This window comes from Taudactylus pleione, unplaced genomic scaffold (assembly GCF_031769625.1).
Source record: "Taudactylus pleione unplaced genomic scaffold, aTauple2 ptg000335l, whole genome shotgun sequence".
NCBI classification, from domain to species: domain Eukaryota; kingdom Metazoa; phylum Chordata; class Amphibia; order Anura; family Myobatrachidae; genus Taudactylus; species Taudactylus pleione.
Window position 1 is genome coordinate 1,003,872 of NW_028284736.1, and position 27,937 is coordinate 1,031,808.

The window sequence follows — 27,937 nt, forward strand, 5'->3', positions numbered from 1 at the left end:
TTCGTTGACTGGTAGTTGGCTGTACCAACCTAACGGGGGGCAGTATCATCACCTAAACGGGTGGGTAGTCAAGTTAGAGGGTGAGCGTTACCTTTTGTGTTTGACATGGTTTACATGGTTATGTGTATGCACTCTGGGCGATCTACGCCTGCTATGTCTTTTGTTGTTTGTGTGTGGGCATAGCAGATCTGGCTGATTTCTGGCCGTCCTTTCTTTGCCACCATACATCCTTAATTAATTTAAGAATTAATAAATAATATTAATTTCTCCAATAAATCGCCATCAAGTTATCTGCCAAATCCACGTCTCAGTGTCTTTATTTTATGTTAGTATGATAAGTGGTTTGCACACATGACAACACCTCATCCGATAGAAGGTTTAGTGAAACCGAAAGATTGCATAAGAAAAGAGGTGTGTTAAACCTCTAGGATGGGGGCCGGCATGTATGCAAATTACTGTTTAGAGTTAGCCTATCGTTAGCAGGGGCGGGTTTTCAATAGAGACATTATATAAGGGGCTAGAAGTGAGGGCCAAAGCCTCTTGGTTCCAGATTGCCCACCCTCCCTTCCCTTTGCAATTATTGGCAGGTTGTTGTAGTTAATTATGTAGTGGCGGGAAAGAACGGCAGTTCACCAGTCCAGGTGCAATTATGATTTAAGGGCGCTCCCTTCGTTGACTGGTAGTTGGCTGTACCAACCTAACGGGGGGCAGTATCATCACCTAAACGGGTGGGTAGTCAAGTTAGAGGGTGAGCGTTACCTTTTGTGTTTGACATGGTTTACATGGTTATGTGTATGCACTCTGGGCGATCTACGCCTGCTATGTCTTTTGTTGTTTGTGTGTGGGCATAGCAGATCTGGCTGATTTCTGGCCGTCCTTTCTTTGCCACCATACATCCTTAATTAATTTAAGAATTAATAAATAATATTAATTTCTCCAATAAATCGCCATCAAGTTATCTGCCAAATCCACGTCTCAGTGTCTTTATTTTATGTTAGTATGATAAGTGGTTTGCACACATGACAACACCTCATCCGATAGAAGGTTTAATGGCAGCACCCAATCAGCCAGAAGATACACTATGGAGCTGCATATCCAACAGTCCCGATTTTCTGGGAATTAAAGGGCTGCAGCTACACCTGAAGGCGGCAGGGTGGAGTTAGTAGTGGTTTAGGCACATTGGATGGGACGGGGCCTAATTTGTGGCCATTAGTAATTTGGGTATATAGAGCCTGATCCAGAGACCTACGTAAATGCGATGTTTTTTGATCTGAACATGCGCAGGGTCAGCGCTGCGTCTGTGCACATCTGTGGATGTAACCACAGTCGCAGTGGCCAGTAAGCTGCACCATGATTGACATGCTGTGGCCGTTTGGGGACTGGGAGGGGGCGTGGGCGTGTCGGCCTTGTTTTTAAAAGGCGTACAGATGACAGTGTCTGCGTCTTCCGAACTTCCCGGCCATCCAGAGTAACCTGAGGGTTACCCAGTCGACCGATGGTCACCCAGATGACTGATGGTCACGCAGCTGATGCCATGCTATATCTTCGGGCGCAGCAGAGGATCACAGAAGCCGGCAGGAGGCGTCTTTTTACAAGAGACGTCTCCTGCGGCATTAACGTATTTTCGCACAGCAGCTGCGTCCAAACATGCGTCTTTTGTGTCCACCTCTGTATTAGGCCCATAGACAGGGATTTCTGTAAGATTTCAGAACAGACAGCGCCTTGGTCTTATCATTTAATATGTCTGTATTATATGATCTCTCCTTATTAGTCATATGGTTCATATTACTGTAATAAACATTATTATTATTATTTATTTATTTTTTGCATCTTCAGTATTAACCTTACATGAATAGTATCTGTGGCTGTGAGTGACAAGGGGCATTATGAGGGCCAAAAATTGTATATATTTATATATATGGTGTCTGAAGGGGAATCTGGTTAATATTGATACAGTAGATCTATTATGTTACTATGTAATAAGTGTGCGCGTGTTTATAAAATAAGCCACATTAACGATCTGCTCTTGGAAGGAAGTGGTGTATTGTTCATACTATATTTACAAGCCGGCTGCTTTTCATGTTAGAACCGCTATAAAATGAGTTGTTGTTCTACACTTCCACTTTGGTTATTCCTGAAACTGAATGTTCTGTAGATGTACCAGGAAATGTTTGGCTTTTATCTACATCATATATCAAGTGACAATTTGTTATCTAGAGGAACCGGAGAGCGAGGTCTGGGCAGATTGTCTCTGTATGAACTCGCATAACATCGCGCCCAATAACATTATGGCAGGCTATTCAGTTGCGCAATAAATCTGAGCCAACACCACAGCGGTTCTGACACCTGGGTCCTCTCTCCATATCATGTTTTGCACTACAGTCATGGCCCAACCTTTTGAGAATGACACAAGTATTGGTTTTCACAAAGTCTTCTGTTTCAGTGTTTTTAGACCTTTTTGTCAGATATTACTATGGTATACTGAAGTAACATTACAAGCATTTCATAAGTGTCAAAGGCTTTTATTGACAATGACATTAAGTTTATGCAAAGAGTCAATATTTGCAGTGTTGACCCTTCTTTTTCAAGACCTCTGCAATATGCATTGGGTCAATCAACTTCTAGGCCACATACTGACTGACGGCCGCCCATTCTTGCCTAATCAATGCTTGGAGTTTGTCAGAATTTGTGGGTTTTTGTTTGTCCACCTGTTTCTTGAGGATTGACTACAAGTTCTCAATGGGATTAAGGTCTGGGGAGTTTCCTGGCCATGGACCCAAAATTTCGATGTTTTGTTACCCGAGCCACTTGGTTATCACTTTTCCCTTATGACAAGGTGCTCCATCATGCTGGAAAAGGCATTGTTCATCACAAAACTGTTCTTGGATGGTTGGGAGAAGTTGCTGTTGGAGGATGTTTTGGTACCATTCATTATTCATGGCTGTGTTCTTAGGCAAAATTGTGAGAGATCCCACTCCCTTGGCTGAGAAGCAACCCCACACATGAACGGTCTCAGGATGCTTTACTGTTGGCATGACTCAGGACGAAGACTTTTGGAGGATGGCCTGGTGTCAAGAAGGGCAGCAAAGAAGTCACTTCTCTCCAGGAAAAACATCAGGGACAGACTGATATTCTGCAAAAGGTACAGGGATTGGACTGCTGAGGACTGGGGTAAAGTAATTTTCTCTGATGAATCCACTTTCAGATTGTTTGGGGCATCTAGAAAAACACGTGTCCGGAGAAGGAAAGGTGAGCGCTACCATCAGTCCTCTGAACCAAGCCTTATATGTGAGGAAACATCCGTTGCCTGTGTAAATTCTGCCACTGATGTAAACGTAACAGATGTTTTAGGGATTAATATGATTTTCTGCTGTTAAAATTGCATTTAGAATCTAATGGAGAATGAAATTCTTAGCGTTGGCGGCAAAGCATCTCTGAAAGGCATCTTGGATATAGGGGCGAAACGCATCACAGTTTTGCACACAAGATCTTAATTATAATTAAATAGCCCCAATTAAGGATTACCCTGGTGTACTTCTGGAGCTCAGTAACATGATGTATCTTTTACCATTCGTCCATTTGGGAAGAGACGCCGTGGTGGTGAGCGACAGTGGAGTCCTGTATACCAGGTGGCCACCTGCGCATGTGCCGGACCTGGAAATAGCAGCAGCAGCGCAGTAACTTTCCAATAACCAGTTGGGCTAAGACTGTGCATTTTCACAATCTATATTCTGGGACTTGTAGTTCCTCATGTTATTACATATTGCTTGAGACTCATACTCACCACCACTACAATTGGATCTCTGGAGTTAAGAACTCCAAGTGGCTATATCGTCATCACCTGTATCAGCTTGTTAAAGAATCTCTAAGGGCTTTTTTAACTGTAAAGGTGCATGCACACACAACGATTTTTTCAACGATTATCGATGACGATATAATTTATCGTTAAATCGATGAAAAAATCGTTCACTTTCTGAGTTAAAACGATGAACGATTATCGTTCATGCGCGTTCACGTTTGTAGTTTGTAGTTCAGTCAGACTGACCAACTGAACGATTTTCATTAAGGAATATGCAAAAATCGTTTGTAGTTCAAAAAAATCGTTCATTACACTTTAAAAAATCTGACAGATAATCTGACAGAAAATCGTTCATAAAATCGTTGGTAACAAAATAGTTGTGTGTGTATGCAGCTTGCATACACACGGTCAGATTTTTCTTCAGATCTGAACGATAACGATTTAAAAAATCGTTCAATCATTCATATCTGACGGAAATTCTGACATGTCTGAACGATGAACGATGATATGTGACATCTGATTGTGTTTGCAGTCAGATTTGGACGATTCCATTAATTTTAATGCAGTCAAAAATCGTTCATAGTTCAAATCGTTGGTCAAATCGTTCATCAAATCGTTCAGATCGTTCAATCAATCATCTGACAAATTTGAACCGTGTGTATGCACCTTTAGTAAATGAACGATTTTAGTAAACGATTTTCGTTAATTTTTCCCTTGAAAAAATTAACGAAAATCGTTTACTAAAATCGTTCATTTACTAAATTGTTGTGTGTGTATGCAGCTTTAGAAATACATTTTTAACTAGGATAAAATATATGTTTTTTTTTATTATTATGCTGATTGTGATGGATTACATTTGTTATTAAATGACTATTATAGTCCTATAGTGACATGTTTTGGCAAGTTATTTTTCTGCCTTACCAGTGTTTTTTTTGTTATTTTGCATTTTATATAAGAATGTTTGTGATAAGCACTGTTCCATATTTTATTATTTTTGGTTCACTTATCAGGTTGGATTAGTTCGCAAATCACTTTTGGAACGAGCTGCTAAAATGACACCATTGTTTTTTTTCACTTGTTTTAATTTTTCATATTTAATTGATTAGTTATGTTGCATATTTTATTGACATTTTTTATTAGTGCTGAGGATTTTTTTCTTTGTGTTGGTGTTGTACAGTAACTTTGCTATTTTGCCCTTGCACCACATATAGAGGTGTTAGGGGTGATAATGGAAGATTTTCTGCTGTAATAGACTGATATTCACAGCTGGATATTGCAGTGATGTTCGGGGGCAGAATGCTATGAATTGAATTCCCCTCTACAACTTCTTTATTTCCCCTGAATGCTGTAGGCAAGAATTGGGCTTTATATTTGCAAGAACGTTTGGCTCTCTTTTGACTGGATGCAATCACCATCTTGGTGAACAATCATTTCTGTACAATAAACTATGGCACACAATCTGCCTGGGCACAGATGAGACCATCTTATGAGCACAGAATGGCGAGGTTTGCCCACTGACGGCAATAATTTATCTATTTATTTATTTTAATTGCTATTCAGAAGAATCTTCACCTCAGATGGCAATCATTTACTGACAGGCTTCCAGTGCCCACCAACAGGAGGGATACTATTAATGACTGACAGATGGTAAAAGGTATTAGATGGAAGTGATGAGCGGGTATACAGACAATAGATCACAGACAAATAGAGTGGATTTTTATTAAATACACAAACAAGTGACACAAATACAATTTTGTTTTGTCCATTGTTCCTTTAAGTTTCTCTGTAAAAAATTATGTATGAAAATAACTAAAGTGTATAATGCATAGACAATACAGTACACAATGCAGTCACAGAAGCATTAAGTTATCAGGGGTTATGTACTGTTCTTAGTGTAGTATCTGTCAGACCGTTCTGTGGTATTTGCTCTGCGTTCTACTCATATACTTGGCTTTCAGACTTAAGTTTTGGAACAATAGTTAAGTAAATAAAAGCTATAAACATGGTGTGAATACATCTGTTACTCCCGTCACAGCCCATGAACAAATATAGCACACTGTTATTAATACATCATTTACATAAAATCTGTACGAGTATTGTTAGATAGAGCTAGAGGGTCATTTACTTTGCGGCTTGTTAATAGATGGACGAAAAAAATTGGTAACATATTTATATATAAGACTTATCTCATGATTACTAATATAATAATAATACTATTATTATTAATAATGTTATTATTATTATTAATAATGCTTAAGGCTTTCTAATTAATATTATTATTGTTTATTTCTATAGAACCACATATTACTCATCACTAACAAGAGAATCCTTATCATTCCCTATATTTGCAGAAAGTTCCAGCTTGTAATGGTTTATAGAGGTCAGGGGGCATATTTATTAATTATCAGGTTCTAGAACCGTTAATTAGAATTTCTTTTTGCCGCTTATTGGGCCTGATTCAGACTTGTACGCAAACCCAAATGTTTACGTACAAGTCTGACAGTGGGTGGACTGCATATGCGCAGGACCCATTCTGTGCATGTGCAGAACAGGTCCAGCATCAACGCAGAACAGGAAGGAAACGGCATTACTGATTACAGCTGGCGACACCAGCAGGCAGGCATGGAGAGGCAGTGCAGCTGATCATGAAGCAATCAGAGCTCATGGACAGGCAGCCAATCAGCAGTGGCAGCTCCTGATTGTCTGCCAGTCCGCGAGCTCTGATTTGCTCGCGACCGACGCCAGATTCAAATTGCCCCAGTGCTGTCTGTCCATGTCTACTGCTACCTGCCTGTTAATTACAGCTGGCGGCCCGGCCTCAAATCCACACCTGCTGGCTGCTGATGGCATACAGGGTAAGGCGAGAGACTGCTGGAGGGACACGGGGAGGTGAGTTGCTGGGGGGGGGGCAGAATGTGTAAGGGGCACAACTGTGTGGCATAATGTGTCGTTATCGTGCAATCGCCTGTCAAAATCGCCTATTCGATACCCGGCGTAACTCTGGATTTAATATGAACTTGCAAGAGTCATACAGTTTGACAATTGCTCAGACTGTGAGGTTATATGGATACTTTTGTAGCTTTCACACAGGTTTTTGGCACACTGCCAACTTCCACTTGAGCCATCAGTGGAACCTGTGTACTTTAAGTGTCCCCATTTTTAGGGACTGTTTGACAGTGTGTGGCCCTGACGAAATTCAAACCTAGGCAAAAACCTAATCCTGGTCAAACTACACCACCATACTGTCACGACCTGGGGAACTTGGAGTTGTGTACCCGAACTGGGGTGTGAGACAGAGACACCTGAATCAAGAGGTGGTTTAAAAGTAGATGGTTTAGTATAGTTCCTGCTCATACAGCAATAGAGAAGACTATGAAATAAGATGTTATACTATAGTTCTCTGTGCAGAGATAATGCAATATGAAAATAGAACTTGAAGAACTTGGAATTTGTATCCGGACTGGAGTAATGTGGATTGAACTTGAAGAACTTGGAATTTGTATCCGGACTGGAGTAATGTGGATTGAACTCGAAGAACTTGGCATTTGTATCCGGACTGGAGTAACGTGGATTGAACTTGAAGAACTTGGAATTTGTATCCGGACTGGAGTAATGTGGATTGAACTTGAATAACTTGGAACTTGCATCCGGACTAGAGTAATGTGGAATGAACCTGAATAACTTGGAACTTGACTCCTGAATGGAGTAGCATAGGTTTCACACAGGGAGCTCAAGAACATGTCATGCAGCAGCAATGGACATTGTTGCACTAGCAACCAGCATGTGTTACAGGGAGGTCTTTTATACCAGCAGGCTGAGGCAGATAGTCTGAGGCAACTTGAGACTGCTGGTGACTGGATGCACGAGTATCACCTGACCTGGACCAAGATGGCCGCGCCCATGGTCAGGAAGACTTGTGTACTGGCACGCCGTGTGCACATAGATCTGCGGCACAGGAACACAGGCAATAGCGGGGATGTTGCAGACGATTCTCAAGTGGAGGCCCAGCATCGGAAATCACGCGGGCAACAGCCGGAGGCACCGCGGACCGTGATGGCACAGGCACATGGGAAGATGCAGGGGTCTGAGGCGGAGGACTCTAGCACGGTTTGTGACACATACCAAGGGGCCTATTTGTCATCGAAGGCTGTATGGGATACTTTAGTATCCAACTCGCAGCGGGGGTAGCCTGACACCGGAGCAATTCATTATTGTTCCAGTGAGGGGACAACTGCTCTTAAAAGCAGTTGTCCCTGTGGAAAGTACCGCAGCTACTTCTGTAGCTGCGTTACTTACCTGCTCCCCGTCACCCCGGCAACGCAAGGGTCACGCATGCACACAGCCACCGGGGAGCTGGTGAGGAGGCGGCGGAGGATCCGCTCGGATCCCTCTTTGCATCCCCGGAACTCCTTTGCATAGTAAGGAGTGGGGATCCAAGAACAAGGGCTGTCTGAAGATGGCGCTTGTTCTCACCAGCAAACTCTGAAAACTGAAATTTTTCGGAGTTTGCTGAATACCGCGGGGGTCCGACAGGACCCCTAATGATAAATGGCCCTATAACTTAAAAATGCGGAAACTAGCCAGGCCATTTATCGTTTGATGAATAGACCCCAAAATCTGGTGGAGCTAGGTCCAAAACTCTGGCCGTGCGTAAAATAACAGACAGACAGGCTTTCTCAATTAGTATATAGATTTATGGCACTACCAAGTGTCTGTAGCACCATACAGGTCAAAATTACAGTGAAATACAACCAATTCCTTATAAAAATAAAATACAAACAGATCGTAAGTGGCGTGATAGTTAAAACAGCATCACTCAATGATTTGTTATACACAATGATCTAAAACTGTTTAGTGAAGAACCCATTCCTATACTCGTGGTGAAACTGTCCTTCTTACATTTAAAATTGGTGACCCACTGTCTTCTGTATAGTTCTTGGTATTTGCTAACTGTTTTTGTATTGGTTTTTAAATATATATTATTTAGACATATTATAAAGGTGAAATCAAATGTACCTTTTTTTTTCAAAACAAAACAAAACTCTGCCTCAGTTTTGAGGATATCCGTGCTTGAGCCAAGATGGTTAAATCAAATTGACTTAAGGCCCCCATACATCAGCAATTGATTGCAGCAATCGTGCAATTTGGAATCGATTGTGTATGAAAATCTTTCCCTTTTTCAATCGATTGTAGATTGCTCAATTGCCACAATCGATTGAAAAAGGGAAAGATTTTTCTACACAATCGATTGCAAATTGCACAATTGCTGCAATCAATTGCTGATGTATGGGGGCCTTAAGGTACTAATTAAATCACTTGTGCTCAATTAGGGATATGCCTAAAACTTGGACTGTAATGGCGGAGTTTGGGAACCTCTGAAATAGCCACTGTAATGTGTACTAAACATCTACAAATAAATAAATCTATATATATATTGTCAGATCAATAATATTCATAAATATAGCTGTAAATATTTCCGCACATTAACAGGTCACTTTTGCTGCCCAACTTTTGACTTCTACCTTATTCTTCCAGTTCCAGTTTCAAAGCCCATTGTGAAGAGCGAGCCATCGTACGGAGCCGTGGAATATGTTGACAATATCACGTTTAAATGTTCAGTGTTGAAAGGAAATCGAATATTATATCAGTGGCTAAAAGATGGAAGCCCTCTGCAGGACAGCTCCAGGTATTTGTTCTCACAAAACAACGACCGGCTCACGATCTCTCCCGTTAAGAAGAGCGATATTGGGAACTACAGCTGTTTGGTCAAGAATTATGTCAGTGAAATGGAAAGCGACATAATCACACCAACAATATATTGTAAGTACCGGGCACGTCAGAGTGCATGGACATCCCAAATGCTTCCAAATTCATTAAATTGTATATGGACTGGAATTTTAGCACTTGTGGTTATTGAAGAACTTCCCAAATAATTTAATTATTATTAATTTTGTTTACATGAAATTATTAATTATTATTATTATTATTATTATTATTATTATTATTATTCTATTGCAGTTTGGCCATAGTTCATGTATTCTTAATCATCAGAATACAATTGGGTCACCTGTGATGAGTTAAAAGAAGTCTCCATATTATTTATGCCTACAAAGAAATGGCTGATGTCTCACTGTTTTATGCTGCTCCCCATTTTGGAGCTGTGTTTGTTGTTTGTTTGCTGATCAATTTTATCTCTTATTAGAGTTATTATCAGTAAAGGAGTATGCCCCATCCCACCCTCTGCTCTGTCTGGCCACGCCCCCTCTCTATCTACTGCTCCGCCCCACACTGACTACTGTTCTGTCCTGCTCCTCCCCCTCTCTGATGCTCTGCCCCCCGCCACTCAGTCCCACTGCCCAGCCCCCGCCCCCATCATGTACCACCCCCCGCCCATACTTATGCCATTCACACCGGGTCCTCCTATTCTCTGGCTAGGTCTGTCTTGTGTCCAAAGCAGTGGAAGCTGTTAGATGGGCATCATTCATGATGGAGACAGAACAAACCTTACAGAATTATTATATAGATTATTTATAATGTTTTTGATGTAAACTTTTCAGACATTTTCCAATATTTAAGAATACACAACATATACAAATGACAATCAAAACCTCCAAGGCCTCCCCAAAAGCTCAGTTATAGTGTTGATTGGAGGGTGGACAGGGCGGCTCTCACTGAAGGTCACGAAAAGGGGCGTGATCACTAGAAAAGGGGGTGTGTTCTTGAAACACGTCCCCTTTTCACGGCACCTATTCACTCACCGGTGATTATTTCACCTGAACCCCCCCCCCCCCCACGGGACAGACACTGTGGCTCGTGGGTTGGGATAGCTGCCATAAGGGCAGGGCGCATTTCAGCTACTTCACATTGGGCAGGGCGCGGCGCCCCACTTAAATAGCCTAGCGGGAACACAACAGTTACAGTATATAGGTAGGGCAAAATTTCTACAGTATGTTTCATTTCAAATCCCTTGACTCAACCTATCTACACGATATCAATTTTCAGTTGCCGTGAATGGCTGCTGCGGTGAGATGCTTTGATGGTTTTTGTTAAGAGCACACAGAACAGTGACGCACCCTGCTTCATCTCAAATAAAGTCATCCTGCCTTACAATAGTTTAAAAACTACATTACCAAGGGTCTTCCGATTTCTAATAGATAAGCAACGGAGGAATCATTCTTTTGGCAGCAAGTTTTACTGCGGTGCCTGCACTTTGGTTTGCTACTCATATAATTTTTAATCAGAACGGAGAGGATGGGGACTCCAAACTCCTGTAATCCCAGCTGAAAATCGCTTAACCTTTAAATGAGCTAAAAATAGGTGTATAATGCCACAAAAAGGACTAATAGAATTTGTATGGCTGGGCCATCATTTTCCATGCTTGTTAAATTATGTGTGTATAATGAGTACTTGCACGTTCTGCAATATAGCATGTTCCTTATGACACATCGATTTTGTAAGGGCAGCGACAGGACGACAACAGAATTGAGCATAATAGACACAATAATATGTGAATGATGTCAAACACCAGACTTGCATGAAATTGAGGTATAACCCTGCTGCCAGCACAGGTCTTTGGAACTGGTAATTGGGACCACAGTGAAGACGTACTGCCTCCAGCAGTGAAACAGTTAAAGTTTTGCACGTCGGCATAATGTAGAATATGACAGCAGAGATCTTGGCTTCGGGAAATTTCCATCTATAACTTGTCAATAACATGTTTATAATACCTCAGCTAGCTCACAGGGTTTCCGTGTGCCATATGTTGAGACTGCGGGGGTGTGCGCTGATAAAAAAAAAAGGTCCCTCGCACTAAGTACCTGCCATCTGCTCAGTGATAAAATGGGTGTCTGGGTGCTGGTGACAGAAGCCATCGGCGGCACACCCTCAGCAGTAAAGTCCCAGTGAAACAGGTGATTTATTATTTAACAAGCCATTCAGCAAACAACAGTAAGTGAGCCAATATGTTCAGTTCTTCATAGAACTAATCTGGTGAGAGAAACCACAGGTAGAAAATTAGTATCGATTCTACGTCAGTGTTTCCACAGCAGATTACTATCACAGAGGAAGATGTAATCCGTAGCCATGTTCCCCTTTCTACAGATTACCATATATATATATATATATATATATATATATATATATATATATATATATATATATGGAGAATAATAGATGATTACAGCGCCAAATATAAGTCCACTCTAAGAAATGTATTATTATACGAAAAATAAAACCTTGTGTTAATTGTTTGGTGATTATTCAATAATAACCTTATTGCACTCCCCTTTTCCAAATGGGTGTCTGCTCAATCAACAATATAGTGGCAGTTGGGTTATGTCATCTAGATTTCAAAATTGTAGCAATGTAGTTGATAACGAGCGCCTATAAGTGCTTAATCAAGTGTATGATAAAAAACAAAATGTGTAAAAAAAAAAAACTTTTTTGTGTGATTAATAAAGTGCATACGCGCAACAATAAATTCTAACAAATGTAAAAATCTTAATTTATCCTAAAGCAGTTTACAAAACATGTAACGTGTCTCAGTGCATAACATATTCAGCAAAAACTGGACCTCAAACGGTTTTGTTAATAATAAATAAATATAATACAGTCTATTTACTAAAAAACAAAGTGACTAAGCACCAAAACATAATTAACAAAGCACATATAAATAATAACAAATAGGTAGAAAATAAATAGTGTAAATAGAAAAGGCAGGTTTAAATTTTAAAAACAAGAAATCGGAAATGAGCATCTCTCTTATTTCAAGTTAGGAAGGTCCATGGAGGCAGGATAGCACAGTCCCAGCGCGTTTCATCCTCTTATCTGGACTTCATCAAGGGGATGTGTGTGGAGCGGGACAAAGCAGGTTTTTATAGAAAAGTCAGGCCAGGACAGGGGTCACATGAGGCCTCAGAAGATGACCTCACTTCCTGTTCATGATGCTAATAGATTAAGACCTCATACAATACATATAAGTAGAATCTAAACACTGGAGAATAAACATGCAGTTCTAAAAATCACACATATATATATATATATATATACATATATATATATATATATATATATATATATATATACAGTATATACAAGTAGGGTTGGGTATGGGATGTCGGCAGTCGGGGTCCCGGTTGTCAGAATCCCGATGCCGGGATCCCGACAGGGTTAGCATACCTTTCCATACCCTAACCCTCCCTCTTTGGTGCCTAACCCTAATCTCCCCCCTTAGTGCCTGAACCTAACCTCCCCGTACCCTAAACCTAAGCCTCCACTAGTGCTTAACCCCTAAACCTAACCCTCCCCCTAACCCTGCTACTTACCTTTGGCATCCCGGTACTACACTACGCAGTGACTGTGTGCTAAGTGTGTGACAGACCAAAATTCAAATAGGGAAGTAAAACCAACTGCCAGTGAGTCCCGGCCATGATATTTGGCAGCGTTTGGGGTGGCAGTTGGTGTGGCTGCCCTGTTTGAATGTTGGACTGTCACACACCTAGCACACAGTCACTGGGGCGGGATTTTCTATATCATACTTGCCAACTCTCCCTGATTGTCAGGGAGACTCCCTGAAATAGTAGCAATCTCCCTGACTCCCTGAAGAGTCTAACAAACTCCCTGATTGCACCTTACCCCCATTATGAAGTTGTTTGATATAGATATATATATATATATATATATATATATATATATATATATATATATATATATATATATATATATATATATATATATATATATATATTAGGGATGTGCAGGCTCGGTTCTACTCGGTTCCGTTCGGTCTTTTTTACCGAATCTTATTGGCTATCCAAAACTCGTGACAGCTGAAACCCAATAAGATTCGGTTAAAAAAAACGAACGGAACCGAGTAGAACCGAGCCTGCACATCCCTAATATATATATATATAAATAAAACCAGAGATATATACATTCAAATTGGATCATTAGTATAATTTCCCTCCATTGGTTATAAGGGACAGTGACCTCTATGGCTATTTGCATTTTCTGGAAGGTATCAGTGTATTTTCATCAACAAGTAGATCTTACTAATGGCTTTGGGGCTTATTTACATTTGGATGTCTATCAATTTTATGGCACGCCTCTCAGATGTAGCAGCACACGTCCACTGTACCGCCGCGCTCATAGATGTTTCTTTCTCAATCTGCCAGCAGATAGTTTACCAGCAGACCATCGATGTTCAGTGGCCAACCCTAAGCCATACTATTATTATTATTATTATTATTATTATTATTATAGAGTATTACTTGTTATGCTTTTCAGATTCTATAACATATATTTCCTTGCTAACAACAGATGGACCTTATGGGCTGCGAGTGATCTCAGATAAAGGACTTCAAGTCGGAGAGGTATTTACCGTTGACAATGGGGAATCTGTTCGCTTTGACTGTTCTGCTGACTCAAATCCGCCAAACACATGTGCCTGGATCCAAAGGCGTAACAACTCCACCGAGATCATCAACTATGGACCATACTTTAACCTCCTCTCCGACAAAGTCAGACAAAAGACTGTGGATTACCTATGCCGGGCGTACAACAACATCACTGGGAAAGGAGAAGAGGCGCAATTTACTGTCATCATTACACCCATCGGTAGGAAAATTCACGTATGGCTAGATACACTAAAGTAACATATGACCTAACATGACCCTAATGTGTCCCACACTCAATGTAAAGTAATCTCGGGGTTGGATGCTAACAGTAACACATTTTTCTGCATTTGTGAAAGTTATTACGCTAGCCTTTTACATAGTAACTTCACTTTTCACAGAATTTTAACTCAGTATTTCACATAACGTAAATAATAAAAAATTTTAGGACAGAAAATGTTTTGGTTGTAATCTCTATAAATTATCTATATAATAATTTGCTAAATTCTGTCCTGTCCCCGACATGCATGTACAGTGGGAGCCAGGGCAAGTGCCCCAACGGCTCCTACAGCTAGGGAGATGGGACAGTCCTAGCCAAGGAGGAGGGCGTGACCTACGGGAGCGAGGTAAGTACATAGGCGAAACTAGAGATCTGGTAATGGGTGGTCCCAGTTTTAGTACCATGTCAGATATTGGGAAAAAAAAAACACCAGTGGCGTCCTTCCCCATGGTGTCACCGGAGTAAGAAGGTATGTTGTGTGTGTGCGTAGCCGAAAGGGGGCGTGGCCTCGTGAACAGGGGGCGTGGTCACTTGAAAAGGGGCAATGGCCTCGCAGCACGAACCCCAGTGGTCTGGTGTGTGTCTAAGAAGTACGGGTGAGCACTATGCAGCGCCGGCTCCCTCACACTGTCAGGAGCCGAGTGCTGCATTTGATGCTACAGTACAGCACCCGGCTCCTGTCAACTTGGTGTCACCCCTCAGCGGGTTTTTGGGGCCCCAGTCAGTTTGAAAGTCTTTTCTTACCTATATGGTGGTTTCTCTGCAACGGGGAACCTCTGAGGAATTTGAGCCTCACTGGGCAGCGTCTTCAGCTGGTATTCACTATTCATGTAGGAGATAACATTGTGTGGAAGATGCCTGTTTACGTAGAAATATAACCCATGTCATCATCATAACCAGATAATATATACTGTAGTAACAGAAGCTTTTGTGCAGGAAAAATGTGAATTTCCCTGGTCAAATTTCTGTGTCTCTCCAGGCTTCCCTGTGTAACTCCAGACCCCCCAATTTCTCCATTCCCAGGCCCCTCCGTGGTTCTCCAGGCTCTCTGTGTCTCTTTATCTCCAGGCCTCCATGTCTCTCTATCTCCAGGCCCCCTTGTCTCTTTCCATCCCCAGGACCCCCTGGGCCTCTCCATCCTCAGGACCCCCTGCGTCTCTTCATCCTGAGGCCCATCTGTGGCTCTCAGCCTGATTCCACCAGCCTCAGTGTGCGTCTCTCTGCCCCATTCCCCCGACCCCAGTGTGCATCTCTCTGCCCCAGTGTGCATCTCTCTGCCCCAGTGTGCATCTCTCTGCCCCAGTGTGTGTCTCTCAGCCCCATTCCCCTGACCCCAGTGTGTGTGTCTCAGCCCCATTCCCCTGACCCCAGTGTGTGTGTCTCAGCCCCATTTCCCCGACCCCAGTGTGTGTCTCTCAGCCCCAGTGTACGTTCCAGTGTGTCTCTAAGTCCCATTTCTACGGCCCCAGTGTGCGTCTCTCAGCCCCATTCCCCCTGCTCCAGTGTGTATCTAAGCCCCATTCCCTCTGCCCCAGTGTGTATCTAAGCCCCATTCCCCCTGCCCCAGTGTGCATCTCTCAGCCCTAGTGTGCGTCTCTCAGCCCCATTCCCCAACCCCAGTGTGTGTCTCTCTGCCCCAGTGTGTCTCTAAGACCCATTTCCCCGACCCCAGTGTGCGTCTCTCTGCACCAGTGTGTCTCTAAACCCCATTTCCCCGACCCCAGTGTGCATCTCTCTGCCCCAGTGTGCGTCTCTCTGCCCCAGTGTGTCTCTCAACCCCATTCCCCTGGCCCCAGTGTGCGTCTTTCTGCCCCATTCCCCCAGCCACAGTGTGCATCAGCGTCATTCCCCAGCCCTGTGTTAACTCCACCCCCCAGCCCTTTGCAGTCCAGCTCCAACCCCCCCAGCCCCCTGTGCAGTCAGCTCCAATCCCCCACAACCCTGTGCAGTCAGCTCCAACCATAACCCCCAGCCCCCTGTGCAGTCAGCTCCGATCCCCCCCCCAGCCCTGTGCAGTTAACTCCAACCTTCCTCCCCAGCTCCCCTGTGCAGTCAGCTTCAATCCCCCCTCAGCACTGTGCACAGCTCCAATCCCCCCTCAGCACTGTGCACAGCTCCAATCCTCCCTCAGCACTGTGCACAGCTCCAATCCCCCAACCCCCCTCAGCACTGTGCACAGCTCCAATCCGCCCCTCCCCCCCTAGCACTGTGCACAGTTCCAATCCCCCCTCCCCCCTCAGCACTGTGCGCAGGGCCTGATTCAGATCCACTCGCAAGCGCTATGCACTCGCAGGCGAGTCGATGGCCGGGCAGTGCGCACGCGTGAGCCCCGCAGCGAGCAAGAAATCACTCGCTGCGGGACTCAATACAAGACGGGGCGGCTGTCGATGTTGATCGACAGCTCGCCCCATTTTGTAGGCGGGGAGGGGGGGGTGGCTGGCCAAACGGAGGCGTTCCCGAAGGAACGCCTGTCATTTGGGGGGCGGCCCTACTGACATCATGAGTGATGTCAGTATTGAGCTTCCTGGGGCTTGCAGGAACGAGACCCTACCACCAACTGGCTGCTCGCAAAAGCTGTGGGTGGTCACTCACAGCTTAGCGAGCGGCCAGGAAGCCGACTCCACAAAAAAAAAACGCCCTGATTCAGAGCGAGCGCTCTGAATCAGGGCCACAGTTCCAATCCCCCCTCTCCCCTCAGCACTGTGGACAGCTCCAATCCCCCCCTCCACCACTCAGCACAGTGCACAGCTCCAATTCCCCCTCCCCCTCAGCACTGTACACAGCTCCAATCCCCACCTTCCCCCCTCAGCACTGTGCACAGCTACAATCCCCCCTCAGCACTGTGCACACCTACAATCCCCCCCTCCCTTCTTAGCACTGTGCACAGGTACAATTCCCCCCTCCTCCCTGCAGTCATCGCCAGCACTTACCTCCATCCTGTTCCTCTGTTTTGCTGCTGCTTGTGGGAAGAGCATGCTCAGCAGCTCCCTTGGTGGCCATCTTTTTTTTTTTTTTTTTTTAGCGAACTGGGTTAATGGGTGGTCCTGTGCACCCCCAGACCACCCCCCAGTTTCGCCTATGGGTAGGTAAGGGAGCTGGACAGAACGTGGGGGAAGAAGGGGACCCTAGGGGAGTAGGAAATGGGTCCAAGCGGGGGTGCAGAGCTGTAAAAGCAGTGGATAGAGAGGGGAAGCGGTGGAGCAGGGGGTAGGGCGGATTCTGGGGCAGGCAGAGGTGACCTGGCATACGGGGTCCCTTATACTAGTGTTCCTATAATTAGAATCACTAATAGAAGTATTTGTTTGACTAACACAGAAGTTATAGGACTTGGTTCAATAACATTTTACTGTTGCAATTGGCAAAAAGGTATATTACAGTATTACAGTGATCAATTTATCTAGGACTTATCATACCAGTGCCCCCTAGTCCTTGATACAGATTAATATAATGTGTTAGAATTAGCAATGTTAGGGGTTCACCTTCACGTGGTGGATGGGCTCTTATAGTTGGCCAAATATGCACTAAGGGCCTCATTTGCACCCAATGTTAATTGTAGAGTTTTTCAAGATTGTTTTTACTGTCAGTGTTCTTAGTGCTGAGAGTGTGCACCTGCATTAACCTTTCCCTGCACGCCCCAGCACTATCACTGTCATTCAATAGCTTGGCCAGGGGTGTTCTAAAGCTGGTTACACATGTAAAGATTTTCTGTCCAACCATCCAACTAGTTGATTGGTTGGAATGAAAATCTGGTAACGTATGGGAGTAACGGATGATCGCAAAAAAGGGGGCATTTCATGGGCGTGTTATGGTAGTATCACGGGCGTGTTATGGTAGTGTCATTGGCGTGTTTTGGTAGTGTCATGGGCGTGTTATGGTAGTTTAATTGGCGTGTTATGGTAGTTTAATTGGCGTGTTATGGTAGTGTCATGGGCGTGCTATGGTAGTGTAATTGGCGTGATATGGTAGTGTCATGGGCGTGTTATGGTAGAGTCATGGGCATGTTATGGTAGTGTCATGGGCGTGTTATGGTAGAGTCATGGGCGTGTTACAGTAGAGTCATGGGCGTGTTACAGTAGAGTCATGGGCGTGTTACGGTAGTGTCATTGGATTGTTATGGTAGAGTCATGGGCGTGTTATGGTAGTGTCATGGGGGTGTTATGGTAGCATCATGGGTGTGTTATGGTAGAGTCATGGGCATGTTATGGTAGAGTCATGGGCGTGTTATGGTAGCGTCATGGATGTGTTATGGTAGCGTCATGGATGTGTTATGGTAGCGTCATGGGTGTGTTATGGTAGAGTCATGGGCATGTTATGGTAGCATCATGGCCGTGTTATGGTAGTGTCATGGGTGTGTTATGGTAGCGTCATGGGCGTGTTATGGTAGCGCCATGGGCGTGTTATGGTAGCGCCATGGGCGTGTTATGGTAGTGTCATGGGCGTGTTATGGTAGCATCATGGGTGTGTTATGGTAGAGTCATGGGTGTGTTATGGTAGCGCCATGGGCGTGTTATGGTAGTGTCATGGGCGTGTTATGGTAGCATCATGGGTGTGTTATGGTAGAGTCATGGGTGTGTTATGGTAGAGTCATGGGTGTATTATGGTAGCACCATGGGCGTGTTATGGTAGCGTCATGGGCGTGTTATGGTAGCGTCATGGGCGTGTTATGGTAGTATCATGGGCGTGTTATGGTAGTGTCATGGGTGTTTCTGGGAGCGCTGTTGTGTAAAGTAAAATAGGACACACAGTTTATAATATACAAATCTAGTAGGGCAGGGGTTCCCCCGAACAGTTCATGTTTTAAGGATATCCATACTTGTGCATAGAAGGTATAATCAAACTGACTGAGGTTCTAATTAAATCACCTGTACTTATGTATGGATTTCCTGAAAATCTGGGCTGTTAGGGTGCCTTTAGGACTAAGGCCCTCATTCAGAGCCACTCGCTAGCGGCAGTACGCTCGTTCCGAGCGATGTTCGCACATCTGCGCATGCGTACGGTTTTTAGTACGCATGCGCGAACCAGTCAGTGCGGCCGAAAATCGTTGGTACGCAATATAGCGAGGGCCTGCTATTTTGAGTGACAGAATGAGGCGTATGTGGGTGGTAACAGGGGAAGGTGCTTGAAAACGGGGAGTGGAGATCCGAACGCAGGCGTGCTTAAAGGTCAAAACGGGCGTTTTAAGGGAGTGCATAATTAACAAAGCAGCGTCATTGACCACGTCACTTGGTTTTTTTTAACTCAGAACTGCTCGCAAAATAGCGGTTGAAAACACCAACCACAAGAATAGCGAGCAGTTCATACGCTGTACGATGTACTCGATTAATCTAATAAATAGCGGACATGACGTATGGTGCGTGCGGCCAGGGGGCGTTTTTATCAAATAAACGAGCGTATGTTTTGCTCGCTCGTTCAGACTTAGAGGTGGGAACAGACTGCAATTTGCGAACGGATCATTTGAATAGCCACCCCTTGTTTTTGAACGAACGACCGCAAATAGCGAACGGCTCTGAATCAGGCCCTAAGTTTGTGAACCACTATGGTAGGGACTTTTCTCTAGACCAGAGGTTCTCAAACTCCACCATTACATTTAAGGAAATCCATTCTTGACCACCACCGAAAAAGTCAGGGTTATTGCCGTGTCAACCTAGGTCACGGCTCAGTGGAAACGGCTCCTAGAAAAATATCTCGGGTGGAACGCTTCCTGGGTCCTGAGCACGGTTTTACATAGGTAAGACCAGAGTACGGTTCAGTGGAAACAGTTCCTACCCGGGTTTTCAGACATAGGTAACCGCAAAAGACGCTGATTGGGCCTTCCTCGGCGCTGGCTGGTGATGTCATCAGCTAGAGACCCTGACAGGAGATACGTCCATGATGGGAGAGGCTGTGCTTTGGAGAGCTGGAGAATTAGCCCTCTCCATCAGAAATTGCGCCCTCCTCCTCATGAATTAACACTGCACTAGATAGCACCGTGGCATAAGCTGCATTATGCTCTCAGTGGCTGAATCAAACAGCAGAAAGCTTCAAGCAGTCAGGAACTCCAGGATACACAGTAGTAACTCGTCGTCCATCATTGCTGCAATGCTTTGAGCAGTCCCCACCTCTCCCTTTCCTTCCCTTGTGTAACCTCATCTTGGTGAGCCTGTAAAAGGCCATTTCTAATGACATCCACAGGTTTAAGAGCCAGGTCCGAAATCCAGGGACGGAACCGGGATTTTGGTGGAAAAGCGGTATTAATTAGTACCTCAGTCAATTTCATTTAACCATCTGGACTTGAGCATGTATATCCTTAAAACCTGGACTGTAATGACGGAGTTTGGGAACCTCTGCTCTAGACTCTAACTATATGGCCAGCCACACCCTTATAAAATGTTTTTACAACTTTTCTGTATATACTATATAATCAACAAACATAAACCCTAAAGAATGTGCTGCTTAGATTACACTATTGATGTTACACTTAATCACTATTTTCTGTAAACAAATAAGAACTATTAAAACGCGACTTTGGTCATTATAATTGTGTTAACTTATAATAAGGGAACCTGATATTTAAAAGGGAAGTAAAAAGGGGTAGTAACAACAGGGATCACTGCAGTTCTCATCCCTGCTGCAAGTTGGTACATACAGAGGTACTGTACTAATATTCTGTCCTCAGGACCCCAAACAGGTCACATTTTCCAGGTCACCCAGCAGGTGCACAGGTGTAGTCATTACTCACTGACACATTCTGAAAGATCAACCGAGCTCAATATGTCACTTGTGATTCTGTGAGGAGACCTGGAAAACATGTACTATTTGGGGTCTTGAGGACCAAGGGGCCGATTCAGACCCAGACGCTAAGCTGCGCTCTCTGGCAGCCGTCAGGGCGCGGATATGCAAATTCCGCGATCACGCAGCCAGGCTAAAGGACACCATCTATGTTTTAGAGAGCGACAACAGAGTGAACGCTCGCCGGTGTAATGACGCCCACTTTTCTTTCTTAGCACACGTCATCTCCAGGAAGTGTATGATTATTCAGTAACATCGAGAGCTGTCGGAGCCCTTAAGGTAGACCCTACCCCGCCTCAAGCACTGCGATCATCCGCAGGCTGAAATACAACCAGGTGACGTGTACAATGATGCTGACATGCTAATTATGCACGCCCAAAGAACGCCGTTTTGATGCTCAGACACGCCTGCATTCGCACATCCACTCCCCCGTTTTCCCGGACCTTCCCCTGTTACCACCCACGAACGGCACTATCTGTCACTCAAAGGAGTGACCCGGCTGCGGGCTTCGAGCGAGCATTTCCCCATCGCACAGACTGGTTCGCACATGCGTATTTTGCTGCATATGCATGCGCAGATGGGCGACAATCGCCCATAGCGAGCGAACGTGGCTTAGTGTCCGGGTCTGAATCGGCCCCCAAGTTTGAGAACCTAGGGCATATGCATACTTCGTGCAACCGATGGTGGTGGTGTATAAGGATGCATCAATCAATATCACAGCGTTCACGGACGCTGAAAGTGCGCATCTCAGTCCTTGCACATTCGGGCACACGGATGTACACAAAGGAAGGAGCTTGTAGCGGGATTTGCATAAACTCGTAGACAGGTGACCACCAATAGACGTATGACTCATGTTTAGGCCCAGAGAGTGATATCTGACCTCCTGTCTGCTGTAACGTTTAGCGGTAGAACCTAGTGTAGAAATTTCTACACACATCAAAAACATGACAGAAGTGAGCTAGCATTCACTCCTCGGGATGCAGATTGTACAGACACTGAGCCTTACTCAGAGTTGCAAGCAGACGGAATCGCAAATTGCTTTCACAAAAAAAATAAAAAGTAGCATTTTTGCAGCCTATTCAGAGCTGGTCGGTCTCATACGCAACGTTGTAACTGCAGCCCCCTCCCCTTCACACCCCTGGTTCCCATGCGCCTGGAGCATGACTGGAGGCGTGGGTTCACTCCACTGTGAGTTCTCCAAATGCTATGAAATCGCAGTACACAATGGGAGCACATTACAGTTAATAGCGCGGACAGTGCATATAATAAGCCCCTGTTGCCCGGAGCACCTGAAATGAGAAGCGAAGCAGATGCAAAGATGCGCTTACATAAATGGGTGTGAAGAGTAGGCAGATCTAGTGAAGTGGGCAAGATGGGGAGATTTTACGGGGAATTTGCGGGTCCATAGGGAGGGGATGGGGCTAAAATTATGCGAATTGCATAATTTAGCCCCGCCCCCTCACCGCAGACCCATGAATCTCTGACCTTTCTCGGACAAAAAAATACAGGGCTTAAATTGTATCTCCGGAACTTTGCACCGATCCGATGGTAATTTGCAAATTAGTATCTCAACTATACTTACAAAACTTTGGGAGCAACACCAACCCAGCTCCAAATAATATTTTGACTTTGCTGACAGGCCTCTGTGTTGGTTTAACTAAATAACTTTGAGCAATTATTTCACTTGTGCGGACTCACAGATCTTTAACCCCCTCCAATAGTGCCTGTTCCAAAACTTCTCTGTTGTGATTTCACTAATCTGTAATGTCAGTGTTTTATTTAATGTCAGATGGCGAGTGCTCCTGCTACCTGCTCCTTCCCTATTGGAAGGAGTCCTGGGGCGGGAAAAGAGATCCTTTTGGATCCTTCCGCCCCTGTCCGTCTTCTTCCACCGGACGTTGGGGCTCTTGTGCGCTCCAAAAGGAGCAATGAAAAAACTTGTGGAGACGGCTGATTTTCAGATCAGCTGTCTCCGCGCCGGAGCAATGATGAGTAGGAACGTTAATTATAGGGGTCCGATAATTGACATGTTGAATAGAGTCCTATATCTCTTATTCCACCAACTAACATATTTATTTTCACCAGAGAGGAGTCCTTCTCAAACTGAACAAACTGGTCTGTCCAGAATGCCATGTCATTTATTATTAAAGTAAACATGTGCAACAGAAGCTGTTTGCAGACAGGGACACTGTGACAGTGCTCATACAATTCTCTGCCTTCAGCAGCTTGTTGAGTGGAGAGTGACAAGCTCAATAATAACAAAGTGAGATTATGAATAAACTAAAGTACTGCATGCAGTAACAATGTACTACAGCCACAAGATGCACTAAATATTAGTTTTTTATAATATTAGTAGTGTTAATTAACAGTATTATAAACCACCCAATCACATCACGTTGAAGATAAGTGAAGCCAGTATTCAACAATATATATCAAAAATTGTGTATTAATAAGATGCATGAAATTACTGGAGTCTTTCGGCTTGATTCAGTAAGGATCGCAACTGCGATTGCAATAGCGATTACGCACGCAGTCTCACTGCAAAGACATGCTACTCCTTTGCGATCGCTATGCTGTAGCAGCACAACATAAGCACACCCACCTTACCTTACACACATTCGTAATACTTAACAAGACTGTGAAACCATCAGTAATCATTGCAGCCTCACGCACACTGGCACAAGGTAAGACCTTACTTGGGAATTGCTAACTTCATCGCACGCAGTGAAAGCCCAAAATGCGTATGGCATCGCAGTGGCTAATTTATGCACACCCCTGCAACGGCGTTCAAATGCACTGGCACAGCTGCGTTTCACCGACCCCCCCAAGTCACCTCTCCCAAACGGTACTTCCTGTCAATCAGTCGTGCTGTGGAGCATACACAGTCACCTATGGATACCAAATTACTATACCCTGGTGTAGGATAGTCACCGTATAACTGTCACCAGCTGCACAGCGGGGTCCATAGGTGACCGTGTATGCCCCACAGCACGAGCTTCCCATCCTAGGAAGATCACCCTGGGCAACTTTACAAGAACTATATATTTATACAGTTAAACAGGACGGCGCTATCTGCATGAACAACTACCAAATATATCCACTATACGGAACTTCCATATCTCCCCGCCACTCTTCTACGCGGAGCACCAATTAACTATTACATACAGGAACAACCCCTTGTTTATTGTTGTTAGTAGCTAGCTACTAATAACAGGTATGTAGAGCCAAGTCAACCAGTGTCCTTAGAATTATTTTTCAGTTTTGTCTTTGTGACCCACAGTGCAGATTGACATCAATTAGTCAATACGAGGTCTACACTTTATGACATTCATTAAGGATATCGCATGTTTTTATTCACCTATGTCATGTATGTCATACTGTAAATCTGTTATGTTAGTAAATTACCTTCTTAATCCAGTCTCTGTGTATATATACTGATTATTACTTTCATATTCACGTGTATATACATAATATTGTATATCATATATTCCTTACAAATATTACTAATGCTGGCCATACACGCTACAATTATCGGGGCGGTCCGCCCGATATCCGCCGATCGCCCCGATAATTGTAGCGTGTGTGCGGGCGACCGAGTGTTAAACATTGCTCGGTCGGGCATGCCGGATTGTCCAGCCTGCCTGTCCGATGCGATATTTAGGGGGTAACCTGTCGGCCGCATCGGGCTTTGTATGCCCAGCCGCGGCCGACAGACAGACATTTCCTGTGTTACTTCCCATGGAAGGAACAGGGAAATGTCTCCTCCCCGGGGTCGGAGCGCAGATGTCGGGGCTAATACACTGTGAGAAATCTCACAGTGTATGCCGTGGACATCTGCGGCTGGCAGGCTGCCAGATAAAATGTCTGTCGGTCTGACGGGCATTTTATCTGGACGTGTATGCCCAGCTTGAGGTTGAGCGCAACACCTGATAGTTGATTTATTACTTGCCTGCAAGAGGTCAAGGGTACCTTTTGGTGGTCAGCAGCTTGCCAGACATGGGATTCAGGGCCTGATTCAGAGCTGGACGCTCTGAACGAGCGCCCGCTCTGAATCAGGGCGTTGTTTTTTTTTGGTGCGTCCTCCTGGATGCTCGCATAGCTGTGCGTTACCACCCACAGCTTATGCGAGCGTCCATGTTGATGGTCGCGATGGTCAAGACCATCGTGACCATCGGGCTTGCGACGAGACCCTGCGGTAGGGTCTCTGTGACCGCAAGCCCTGGAGTGATTTTGGCTGTATCAGAGCCAAAATCACTCCCACTGACATCACTAGTGATGTCAGTGGGGCCGGACCCAGACGGTAGGTGTTCCCATGGGAATGCCTCCGTCTGGCAGCCACGCCCACCAAAGGGGGCGTATTGTCACTCACCATCGACAGCACGCCCCCTTTGGTGTGAGTCCCGGAGCGACAGGCTGTCGCTATCCGGGTCTCGCGCATGCGCACAACGGAGCTCCCTCCGTCGTGCGCATGCGCACTATGGCACCATCGACCCGCTTGCGAGCGCTCAGCGCTCGCGAGCGGGTCTGAATCAAGCCCTCAGTGCGCAGGATCTAACAAGTTTTATTTCATATCATCCCTGTTTTGTGACTGACTTGCTCGTGGGCCAATCATAACCGGGGGCGGGGGGGGCTTCGTGGGTGCCAGGGGCAGAGCTGCGCTCAGAGTCCCGACATCAAAGTCCCGACATTATTTTGCAATAGTATCCTATGGTAACATTACGTATTGTCATATGAGTTACTAGTTTACATGTTTTTTGTGTCTATTTCACCGCCCCCCAGGAATACAAGATTATCCCACATTCCCACCCTTTACACTCAGGCACTTCTTGTACATCATAGTTTTATGTTGTTCATAGTGAGTCCATTTTAAATATATGTTTGATAAAGATTGTTTTATATTAACACATTTGTTCTAAAGAGTTCCCTGGCTATAGAGTTATTTTTTTCCTGTTTTCCATTTACTGCCATCTGTAGAAAAGACTCACCATGGGAGAAGTACATCTAGTGATATATTTTCCATAGGCTTTTTCTTATTGATATGAGTAGGTTCCATTGTGTTAGTACATAAGGTATGATAGCTGGTAGAACAAGAGCTGTGACCCCAGGTACAGGGGACTATACCATCCTGTGACACAGAGGACCAGAAATATGAATATTACAATTTTTAATGACAATGGAAATTTGGCAATTGATATTGTTTCGAGAGCAGCGCCCATAATCTTGTCCTTAACATAGATGGTGACACCACTCCTGGTTAGTCTTTCAATATTGGTGGAGATTAACCATGAAGTTCTTTAAAAAGCGACACATATTATTATGCGTGAAGTACATAATTTACACTTTCTGACTTTGGTCAGTGAAAGAATTGCTTATATAGAACCCCAGATAGGTTTCACATTACCTGAGCACAGACGGAGTGTGCAACTCCCCTTTTTAGCAGAATATTATTTGACCGTTGGCTGCACTCACTTAGGAATGCTAGGATCTATTCTTTGTACTGTTAAGTCCGTATCAGACCTCCTATCTGTGTGGACACCTCAAGATGGAGATGATTGTCCAAGTAAGTTATATTCCTGGGGTAGATAACAAGATGCTGGGGGTCTGAAAGGGAAACTATGAAAATTTGGGGCAAATCACATGTTGTACCAATAGGTATTAAACTTTAAGGATTATGGGGTCTATTGCTATGGTCAACTACTCCACTGGTCCACTTCTCCACACTTTTCACTGCTTGATAAATAGACCCCTATAAAAGTTAATAATTCTGAGAAAAGTATAATAAATAATCCAAACCATCATGTGGCTATTTTTCATCTTGACATGTTCTGTAAAATGGCCATGGAAACTCTCCCAGTGACCTCATCTTGGCTTCTGAGAAATGAGGAACTGAAATCTGAATTACTGTTAGTATTAGATCAGCGATTCACAGCCAGGTTGAGGGATAAATTTAACATGTCACAATACCAGATTGGACTTGTCTTAATGTGATTTAGCTATATAATAAAACTGTGCTCAAAAAATAATGTCAGCACATCAATATTAGTGCCCAGCTCAACAAATACAGCAGCCAGCCTCCACTTAGACGAGTGGGATGGGGTAAGAGAGACAGAGAAAGTTGGGGAGATGAGGGAGGGGGCATGGAAACCCGATAAAAAAGAGAGAAAAAAACTGGGGAGGGAGAGTGATAAAATACAAATTTAAGACAGAAAAAAAAATCCCACAAACTGGGCTAAAAGCTCGTACAGTTCTATAAGTTGTGAGGTTAAAAAAGAAAAATACATAGGTTTATCTAGTTGAAACTTTTATAATCCTATCTATGTTGACCTAAAGATCAAAACAAAATCATAAGGAAGCAGCTACCAATTGAAAGTGCAGCCATTGGATATATGAGGTGTCATTTGTGAACGGTATATTTTGTTTACTAAATTAATTTTATGGTGTTGTGCAAGAGTTATGTCAATCATTTCATGAAGCCAATCAAAAAGTTATGAGATATTACAAAATGCACAAGCTGCATGACTTCATTTGGTACTATGAGTTTACATGCCTGCCGCCTGTCTGTAATATTTATTGATGCTTATATGCAACATGTGTTTAAATTTTTTTAGGTGTAAACATTTAGCTAGTGTGTGTTGCGTGTGTCCAGATGTGCATGGCTGCTGTGGTAATTACAGATAACGGGGTATATGTAACAGGCTG

General features: G+C 44.1%; 1 protein-coding gene across 2 annotated transcripts in view; it reads left to right on the plus strand.

Moving 5' to 3' along the window:
- HEPACAM2 (HEPACAM family member 2) overlaps positions 1 to 27,937 on the plus strand; it is a 120,403-nt gene that overhangs the window by 43,712 nt on the left and 48,754 nt on the right. For both annotated transcript variants that reach the window (XM_088443865.1, XM_088443866.1), the window contains exons 3-4: positions 9,335 to 9,619; positions 14,117 to 14,413. In XM_088443865.1, coding sequence (XP_088299991.1) covers positions 9,335 to 9,619; positions 14,117 to 14,413 — 582 coding nt within the window. The remainder of the gene's footprint in view (positions 1 to 9,334; positions 9,620 to 14,116; positions 14,414 to 27,937) is intronic.